Source organism: Oncorhynchus mykiss, chromosome 3 (assembly GCF_057628025.1).
Source record: "Oncorhynchus mykiss isolate SJ-2025 chromosome 3, ASM5762802v1, whole genome shotgun sequence".
NCBI classification, from domain to species: domain Eukaryota; kingdom Metazoa; phylum Chordata; class Actinopteri; order Salmoniformes; family Salmonidae; genus Oncorhynchus; species Oncorhynchus mykiss.
Genome location: NC_143024.1, coordinates 20,365,001 through 20,375,000, shown reverse-complemented (window position 1 = coordinate 20,375,000; position 10,000 = coordinate 20,365,001). Strand labels below are relative to the sequence as shown.

The window sequence follows — 10,000 nt, the reverse complement described above, 5'->3', positions numbered from 1 at the left end:
TCCCTCCCTCCCTCCCTCCTCTTTTCTCCCTCTCTTTTCCCCCCCTAGACTGAACTCCCTTTTTCCGCAAAGGTCATCTTTGGTCACTCTGTTTATCCTTCTTCCCTCCCCCATCTCAATTCAATTCAATTTAAGGGCTTCATTGGAATAGGAAACATATGTTTACATTGCCAAAGCAAATGTAAACTCTCTCGCTCCCTCTCTCTTTCACTCTCTTCATTTCCCTCACCCCAAACCCCCTCTTTCTAACCCCCTCTCTCCCCACAACCCCCTCTCAACCCCAGCCTCTCTCACCCCACAACCCCTCCCTCCTTACAACGCCCCTCTCTCCTCTCAACCCCAGCCCCTCTCTCCTCACAACCGCAGCCCCTCTTTCCTCTCAACCCCAGCCCCTCTCTCCTCTCTCCTCACAACCCCAGCCCCTCTCTCCTCTCTCCTCTCTCCTCTCGACCCCAGCCCCTCTCTCCTCTCTCCTCACAACCCCAGCCCCTCTCTCCTCTCTCCTCACAACCCCAGCCCATCTCTCCTCTAAACCCCAGCCCCTCTCTCCTCTCAACCCCAGCCCCTCTCTCCTCTAAACCCCAGCCCCTCTCTCCTCTAAACCCCAGCCCCTCTCTCCTCTCTCCTCACAACCCCAGCCCCTCTCTCCTCTCTCCTCTCAAACCCAGCCCCTCTCTCCTCTCTCCTCACAACCCCAGCCCCTCTCTCCTTTCTCCTCACAACCCCAGCCCCTCTCTCCTCTCTCCTCACAACCCCAGCCCCTCTTTCCTCTCAACCTCAGCCCCTCTCTCCTCTCAACCCCAGCCCCTCTCTCCTCTCAACCCCAGCCCCTCTCTCCTCACAACCCCAGCCCCTCTCTCCTTACAACCCCAGCCCCTCTCTCCTCACAACCCCCTCTCTCCTCACAACCTCAGCCCCTCTCTCCTCACAGCCCCAGCCGCTCTCTCCTCTAAACCCCAGCCCCTCTCTCCTCACAACCCCAGCCCCTCTCTCCTCTCTCCTCACAACCCCAGCCCCTCTCTCCTCTCAACCCCAGCCCCTCTCTCCTCACAACCCCAGCCCCTCTCTCCTCACAACCCCAGCCCCTCTCTCCTCACAACCCCAGCCCCTCTCTCCTCACAACCCCAGTCCCTCTCTCCTCTCTCCTCACAACCCCAGCCCCTCTCTCCTCACAACCCCAGCCCCTCTCTCCTCACAACCCCAGCCCCTCTCTCCTCACAACCCCAGTCCCTCTCTCCTCTCTCCTCACAACCCCAGCCCCTCTCTCCTCACAACCCCAGCCCCTCTCTCCTCACAACCCCAGCCCCTCTCTCCTCACAACCCCAGTCCCTCTCTCCTCTCTCCTCACAACCCCAGCCCCTCTCTCCTCACAACCCCAGTCCCTCTCTCCTCACAACCCCAGCCCCTCTCTCCTCACAACCCCAGCCCCTCTCTCCTCACAACCCCAGTCCCTCTCTCCTCTCTCCTCACAACCCCAGCCCCTCTCTCCTCTCTCCTCACAACCCCAGCCCCTCTCTCCTCTAAACCCCAGCCCCTCTCTCCCCACAACCCCAGCCCCTCTCTCCTCACAACCCCAGCCCCTCTCTCCTCTCTCCTCACAACCCCAGCCCCTCTCTCCTCTCAACCCCAGCCCCTCTCTCCTCACAACCCCAGCCCCTCTCTCCTCACAACCCCAGCCCCTCTCTCCTCACAACCCCAGTCCCTCTCTCCTCACAACCCCAGCCCCTCTCTCCTCACAACCCCAGTCCCTCTCTCCTCTCTCCTCACAACCCCAGCCCCTCTCTCCTCTCTCCTCACAACCCCAGCCCCTCTCTCCTCTAAACCCCAGCCCCTCTCTCCCCACAACCCCAGCCCCTCTCTCCTCACAACCCCAGTCCCTCTCTCCTCACAACCCCAGCCCCTCTCTCCTCACAACCCCAGTCCCTCTCTCCTCACAACCCCAGGCCCTCTCTCCTCACAACCCCAGTCCCTCTCTCCTCACAACCCCAGTCCCTCTCTCCTCACAACCCTAGCCCCTCTCTCCTCACAACCCCAGTCCCTCTCTCCTCACAACGCCAGACCCTCTCTCCTCTAAACCCCAGTCCCTCTCTCCTCACAACCCCAGTCCCTCTCTCCTCACAACCCCATCCCCTCTCTCTCCCCTCTCCTCTCAACCCCAGCCCCTCTCTCCCCTCTCCTCTCAACCCCAGCCCCTTTCTCCTCACATCCCCAGCCCCTCTCTCCTCACAACCCCAGCCCCTCTTTCCTCAAAACCCCAGCCCCTCTCTCCACACAATCCCAGCCCCTCTCTCCCCACAACCCCAGCCCCTCTCTCCTCACAACCCCAGTCCCTCTCTCCTCACAACCCCAGCCCCTCTCTCCTCATAACCCCAGTCCCTCTCTACTCACAACCCCAGCCCCTCTCTCCTCACAACCCCAGCCCCTCTCTCCTCACAACCCCAGCCCCTCTCTCCTCACAACCCCAGTCCCTCTCTCCTCACAACCCCAGCCCCTCTCTCCTCACAACCCCAGTCCCTCTCTCCTCACAACCCCAACCCCTCTCTCCTCTAAACCCCAGTCCCTCTCTCCTCACAACCCCCCTCTCTCCTCACAACCCCCCTCTCTCCTCACAACCCCAGCCCCTCTCTCCTCACAACCCCAGCCCCTCTCTCCTCACAACCCCAGCCCCTCTCTCCTCTAAACCCCAGTCCCTCTCTCCTCACAACCCCAGTCCCTCTCTCCTCACAACCCCAGCCCCTCTCTCCTCACAACCCAAGCCCCTCTCTCCTCACATCCCCAGTCCCTCTCTCCTCACAACCCCAGTCCCTCTCTCCTCACAACCCCAGCCCCTCTCTCCTCACAACCCAAGCCCCTCTCTCCTCACATCCCCAGTCCCTCTCTCCTCACAACCCCAGTCCCTCTCTCCTCACAACCCCATCCCCTCTTTCCTCACAACCCCAGTCCCTCTCTCCTCACATCCCCAGTCCCTCTCTCCTCACAACCCAAGCTCCTCTCTCCTCACAACCCCTTTCTATAACCTTCTCTCTGTTGTAATGTTCCCTCAGGGTTGTGTGAGTGTTTCAACATCGATGTTAAGCGGCCTCGTATCTACACTGGTCCAGAGGAGGCCCTATTTGGTTTCTCTGTGCTACAGCATGACAATGCGGGGGACAAATCGTGAGTACCAACTTCTGTATGTGTGTGTGTTTGTCAAAGGTCAAAAAGGGGGTGCTTATATTTGTCCTGTTTCACTGCATGTACAAGTGGGTAACCTGTATGAGTGTACAGGTTATTAATGGCGACCCTGGAGCGATTAGGGTTCACTGCCTTGTTCAATGGCAGGCTACCTGCCGCCCTCCAGGCTACCTGCCGCCCTCCAGGCTACCTGCCGTCCTCCAGGCTACCTGCCGTCCTCCAGGCTACCTGCCGCCCTCCAGGCTACTTGCCGCCTTCCAGGCTACCTGCCGCCCTCCAGGCTACCTGCCGCCCTCCAGGCTACCTGCCGTCCTCCAGGCTACCCGCCGCCCTCCAGGCTACCCGCCGTCCTCCAGGCTACCCGCCGCCCTCCAGGCTACCCGCCGTCCTCCAGGCTACCCGCCGTCCTCCAGGCTACCCGCCACCCTCCAGGCTACCCGCCGCCCTCCAGACTACCCGCCGCCCTCCAGGCTACCCGCCGTCCTCCAGGCTACCCGCCGCCCTCCAGGCTACCCGCCGTCCTCCAGGCTACCCTCCAGGCTACCCGCCGCCCTCCAGGCTACCCGCCGCCCTCCAGGCTACCCGCCGCCCTCCAGGCTACCCGCCGTCCTCCAGGCTACCCGCCGCCCTCCAGGCTACCCGCCGCCCTCCAGGCTACCCGCCGTCCTCCAGGCTACCCGCCGCCCTCCAGGCTACCCGCCGTCCTCCAGGCTACCCGCCGCCCTCCAGGCTACCCGCCGTCCTCCAGGCTACCCGCCGTCCTCCGCCGTCCTCCAGGCTACTTGCCGCCCTCCAGGCTACCTGCCGCCCTCCAGGCTACCTGCCGCCCTCCAGGCTACCCGCCGCCCTCCAGGCTACCCGCCGCCCTCCAGGCTACCCGCCGTCCTCCAGGCTACCCGCCGCCCTTCAGGCTACCCGCCGCCCTCCAGGCTACCCGCCGTCCTCCAGGCTACCCGCCGCCCTTCAGGCTACCCGCCGTCCTCCAGGCTACCCGCCGTCCTCCAGGCTACCCGCCACCCTTCAGGCTACCCGCCGCCCTCCAGACTACCCGCCGCCCTCCAGGCTACCCGCCGTCCTCCAGGCTACCCGCCGCCCTCCAGGCTACCCGCCGTCCTCCAGGCTACCCTCCATTCTACCCGCCGCCCTCCAGGCTACCCGCCGCCCTCGAGGCTACCCGCCGTCCTCCAGGCTACCCGCCGTCCTCCAGGCTACCCGCCGTCCTCCAGGCTACCCGCCGCCCTCCAGGCTACCCGCCGTCCTCCAGGCTACCCGCCGTCCTCCAGGCTACCCGCCGCCCTCCAGGCTACCCGCCGTCCTCCAGGCTACCCGCCGCCCTCCAGGCTACCCGCCGCCCTCCAGGCTACCCGCCGCCCTCCAGGCTACCCGCCGTCTTCCAGGCTACCCGCCGTCCTCCAGGCTACCCGCCGTCCTCCAGGCTACCTGCCGTCCTCCAGGCTACCCGCCGTCCTCCGCCGTCCTCCAGGCTACCTGCCGCCCTCAAGGCTACCTGCCGCCCTCCAGGCTACCTGCCGTCCTCCAGGCTACCTGCCGTCCTCCAGGCTACCTGCCGCCCTCCAGGCTACCTGCCGTCCTCCAGGCTACCTGCCGCCCTCCAGGCTACCTGCCGCCCTCCGCCGTCCTCCGCCGTCCTCCAGGCTACCTGCCGCCCCCCAGGCTACCTGCCGTCCTCCAGGCTACCTGCCGTCCTCCAGGCTACCTGCCACCCTCCAGGCTACCTGCCTCCCTCCAGGCTACCTGCCACCCTCCAGGCTACTTGCCGCCTTCCAGGCTACCTGCCGTCCTCCAGGCTACCTGCCGTCCTCCAGGCTACCTGCCGTCCTCCAGGCTATCAATTAGTGTATCTGTAGTAGGATGCATTGATAAAATCCTCACAACCTGATTGGCTGTGTGTGTGATTGTGATGTAGGATGCTGGTTGGTGCTCCTTGGGATGGTCCTTCCAATACCAGGAGAGGAGACGTGTACAAATGCATCGTGGGAGAGGAGAGGAGCTCCAACTGCACCAAAACCAACCTAGGTGAGAGACAACTACAGATCTAGGATCAGCTTACCCTCCGCTGATCCTAATCTTAACCATTAGGAGGAGAAACACTAAACTGACCATAGCTCAGCCTCTAGGTAATGTCATTAACCATCTCTCTCCTCCCTCTCTGTCTCAGGTGAGAGCACGTTACAGAATGTATCTAGAAACCTGAAGAACTCTCATCTAGGAATGACCCTCAGTCCAGACTCACCTGATGGATTCCTGGTACGTTCTCTGTCCCATTGGCTGACTGGTTGACTGATTGATTGATGAATTGATTGAGACAGTGGGCTAACATGGTCTTGAGTCTTGCAGACAACATGTGTTTGATACTGGGTTACATATGGCTGTAGGAACTGAGTCAGTCCTGGAGGGATGTGGTGGGGGTGAGAGGAGGAGGTGGTGTGTTTGTTTGGTATGGACTTTTCAATGAGTCAGCTGGGGTTGGCCATGTTTAGAAGGAATTAACATTAGATGCCATGTCTGTGTGTGTTCAGAATCCCCCCTCATTATAGGGCAGCTTTTCTTACCATACATTCAAGCGCACACACACACACACACACACACACACACACACACACACACACACACACACACACACACACACACACACACACACACACACACACACTCTGGGCCACGTTGTCCTAGCAGAGTCTTCTGATCCAGGTATCTCCAGATCTCTATGGTTACAGAGGAATTACTGGGTGGCTGTGCCAGCAAGCAGCCACTCCTGTGTGTGTGTGTGTCTGCCAGCAGTTTGCAGCTACTCTAGGTGCAGAGTCAAACACAGTTCACTAATGCCAGGGCCAGCGCACCCTGTTTTTGCGCGTGTGTGTATTTGAACCCCTGTGGTAGGGTCTAAAACAGGATCGGAATGCAGCTCCGGCCCTTTGTAATGACAGGCCTACCAAAAGCCATAGCAGCTCTCGCCCTCCTCTCCTTCTTTCCTTTCTCTCATCCCTCGCTCACCATCCCTCCCTCTGTCTCTCTCTGTCTCTGTGTCTGTACTGGAGCTGTGCTGGGGCCTTTGGTAATGACAGGGTCATGTTTTCTCTCTCCTCCCTCCCTCCTTCACTCTTTTCATTTTTATTTTGTCTCCTAGTGTGTATGAATGTTGTTCCTTTTATCCTAGCTCTCCTCCCTCCCTCCTTCACTCTTTGGTTTTAAAGCCAAATAAATAGTATGCTTTGAAGACATCAATATTGTTATGTGACTGTTCTGCCTCACCTCATTCACTACAATTGGGATTAAATGGCTTTATTGGTCTGGTGCGTTCCAGCTCTGCTACAATACTCATGAAAACTGCCACCATGTCAACAACTTCTTCACCCCATCCCTCACGCTCTCTCTCTTCTCCCTCTCTTTCATTTCATCTGTTCTCAAACCACAATTATATGCTTTTCCATGACATACCCCCCCTCGCTTATACCCAATTCTTCTCCTCATCTCTCTTTCATTCTCTCGCTCTCCCCACATCTCTCTCTATTTCTCTCTCTCAGGCCCCCGTCTCTCTCTCTCTGGTTCTCTGTCTTTCTCTCTCTTTCTTTTTCTCTCTCTCTCTCTCGCTCTCAGTTCCCCCTTTCTCTTTCTCTCTTTCGCTCTCAGTTCCCCCCTCTCTCTCTTTTCTCTCTCTTTCTCAGTCCCCCCTCTCTCTCAGTCCCCCCCTTTTGTCTCAGCCCCTCCTCAATTAAATTTTTTTTCAAAGAAATGGGAAACATGTTTACATTGCCAAATCAAGTGAATATATATATATATATATATATAATAAACAAAAGTGAAATAAACAATAAAAAATTACACTCACAAAAGTTCCAATGACTATATACCGTGTTGTAGCGATGGGCAAATAGTCAAAGTACAAAAGGGAAAATAAATCAACTTAAATATGAGTTGTATTTACTATGGTGTTTGTTTTTCATTGGTTGCCCTTTTCTTGTGGCAACAGGTCACACATCTTTCTGCTGTGATGGCACACTGAGGTATTTCTGTAACGGCTTTCTTCTATCTCCTCCTCGGACGAGGAGGTGTAGCAAGGATCGGACCAAAATGCAGCGTGGTTTGTTCGATACATCTTTAATGAAGACAAAAACACGAACTATACAAAAACAATAAACATAACGTGAAAACCGAAACACAGTGACATGAACAAGGACACTAAGGACAATCACCCACGACAAACTCAAAGAATATGGCTGCCTAAATATGGTTCCCAATCAGAGACAACGATAAACACCTGCCTCTGATTGAGAACCACTTCAGACAGCCATAGACTTACCCAGAACACCCCACTAGCTACAATCCCCATACATACACACCACATACAAAAACCCATGCCACACCCTGGCCTGACCAAATAAATAAAGATAAACACAAAATACTTCGACCAGGGCGTGACAGAACCCCCCCCCCCTAAGGTGCGGACTCCCGAACGCACCTCAAAACAATAGGGAGGGTCCGGGTGGGCGTCTGTCCATGGTGGCGGCTCCGGCGCGGGACGTGGACCCCACTCAATCAATGTCTTAGTCCCCTCTCCTCGCGTCCTTGGATAGTCCACCCTCGCCGCCGACCATGGCCTAGTAGTCCTCACCCAGAACCCCACTGGACTGAGGAGCAGATCGGGACTGAGGGGCAGCTCGGGACTGAGGCAGCTCGGGACTGAGGGGAAGCTCGGGAGTGAGAGGAAGCTCGGGAGTGAGAGGAAGCTCGGGAGTGAGAGGAAGCTCGGGAGTGAGAGGAAGCTCGGGAGTGAGAGGAAGCTCAGGCAGGTTGATGAATCTACCAGATCCTGGCTGGCTGGTGGTTTCGGCAGATCCTGGGTGACTGGCAGATCCTGGCTGACTGGCAGATCCTGGCTGACTGGCAGATCCTGGCTGACTGGCGGATCTGGCAGATCCTGGCCGACTGGCGGATCCTGGCCGACTGGCGGATCCTGGCCGACTGGCAGTTCTGGCAGATCCCGGCTGACTGGCGGATCTGGAAGAGTCTGGTTGACTGGCAGATCTGGAAGAGTCTGGTTGACTGGCAGATCTGGAAGAGTCTGGTTGACTGGCAGATCTGGAAGAGTCTGGTTGACTGGCAGATCTGGAAGAGTCTGGTTGACTGGCAGATCTGGAAGAGTCTGGCTGACTGGCAGATCTGGAAGAGTCTGGCTGACTGGCAGATCTGGAAGAGTCTGGCTGACTGGCAGTTCTGGCTGCTCCATGCTGACTGGCTGCTCCATGCTGACTGGCTGCTCTGGCTGCTCCATGCAGACTGGCTGCTCTGGCTGCTCCATGCTGACTGGCTGTTCCATGCTGACTGGCAGCTCTGGCTGCTCCATGCAGACTGGCTGCTCTGGCTGCTCCATGCTGACTGGCTGCTCCATGCTGACTGGCTGCTCCATGCTGACTGGCAGCTCTGGCTGCTCCATGCTGACTGGCTGCTCTGGCTGCTCCATGCTGACTGGCTGCTCTGGCTGCTCCATGCTGACTGGCTGCTCCATGCTGACTGGCGACTCTGGCTGCTCCATGCTGACTGGCGGCTCTGGCTGCTCCATGCTGACTGGCGGCCCTGGCTGCTCCATGCTGACTGGCGGCCCTGGCTGCTTCATGCTGACTGGCGGCTCTGGCTGCTCCATACAGACTGGCAGCTCTGGCGGCTCCTTGCAGACTGGCAGCTCTGGCGGCTCCTTGCAGACTGGCAGCTTCGGCGGCATCCTGCAGACTGGCAGCTCTGGCGGCTCCTTGCAGACTGGCAGCTCAATGCAGACTGGCAGCTCAATGCAGACTGGCAGCTCCTTGCAGACTGGCAGCTCTATGCAGACTGGCAGCTCCTTGCAGACTGGCAGCTCCTTGCAGACTGGCAGCTCCTTGCAGACTGGCAGTTCTGAACAGGCGGGAGACTCCGGCAGCGCTGTAGAGGCGGAAGGCTCTGGCAGCGCTAAACAGGCGGGAGACTCCAGCAGCGCTGAAGAGGAGGAAGGCTCTGGCAGCGCTGGACAGGCGAGGCGCACTGTAGGCCTGATGCGTGGTGCTGGCACTTGTGGTACTGTGCCGAGGACACGCACAGGAAGCCTGGTGCGGGGAGCTGCTACCGGAGGGCTGGGGTGTGGAGGTGGTACTGGAAAGACCGGACCGTGCAGGCGCACTGGAGCTCTTGAGCACCGAGCCTGCCTAACCTTACCTGGTTGAATGCTCACGGTCGCCCTGCCAGTGCGGCGAGGTGGAATAGCCCGCACTGGGCTATGCAGGCGAACCGGAGACACCGAGCGCAAGGCTGGTGCCATGTAAGCCGGCCCAAGGAGACGCACTGGAGACCAGATGCGTAGAGCCGGCTTCATGGCACTTGGCTCGATGCTCACTCTAGCCCGGCCGATACGCGGAGCTGGAATGTACCGCACCGGGCTATGCACCCGCACTGGAGACACCGTGCGCACCACAGCATAACACGGTGCCTGCCCGGTCTCTCTAGCCCCCCGGAAAGCACAGGGAGTCTGCCCAGGTCTCCTACCTGGCGTAGCCATACTCCCTGTTAGCCCCCCCCAATAAATTTTTGGGGCTGACTCCCGGGCTTCCACCCGCGTCGCCGTGCTGCCTCCTCATACCAGCGCCTCTCAGCTCTCGCCGCCTCCAGTTCTTCTTTGGGGCGGCGATATTCTCCAGGCTGATCCCAGGGTCCTTCTCCAAACAATTCATCCTCCCATGTCCATTCCTCTCTTTGTTGCTTCTGCTGTCGCTGCCTGTCACCACGCTGCTTGGTCCTGGTGTGGTGGGTGATTCTGTAACGGCTTTCTTCTATCTCC

The 10,000-nt window shown here is 58.9% G+C and overlaps 1 protein-coding gene across 4 annotated transcripts in view; it reads left to right on the top strand.

Annotated features, from left to right (window-relative positions):
• Positions 1–10,000, top strand: part of LOC110520814 (integrin alpha-10) — a 63,335-nt gene that overhangs the window by 8,709 nt on the left and 44,626 nt on the right. For 3 of the 4 annotated variants that reach the window (XR_016492579.1, XR_016492580.1, XM_090224170.1), the window contains exons 2-4: positions 3,045–3,156; positions 5,102–5,211; positions 5,354–5,442. Coding sequence is in view for 2 of the 4 variants with exons in the window: in XM_090224170.1 (XP_090080296.1) it covers positions 3,045–3,156; positions 5,102–5,211; positions 5,354–5,442 (311 nt within the window). In the remaining 2 variants the exon portion in view is untranslated. The other variant, XM_090224180.1, reaches the window with a different exon arrangement.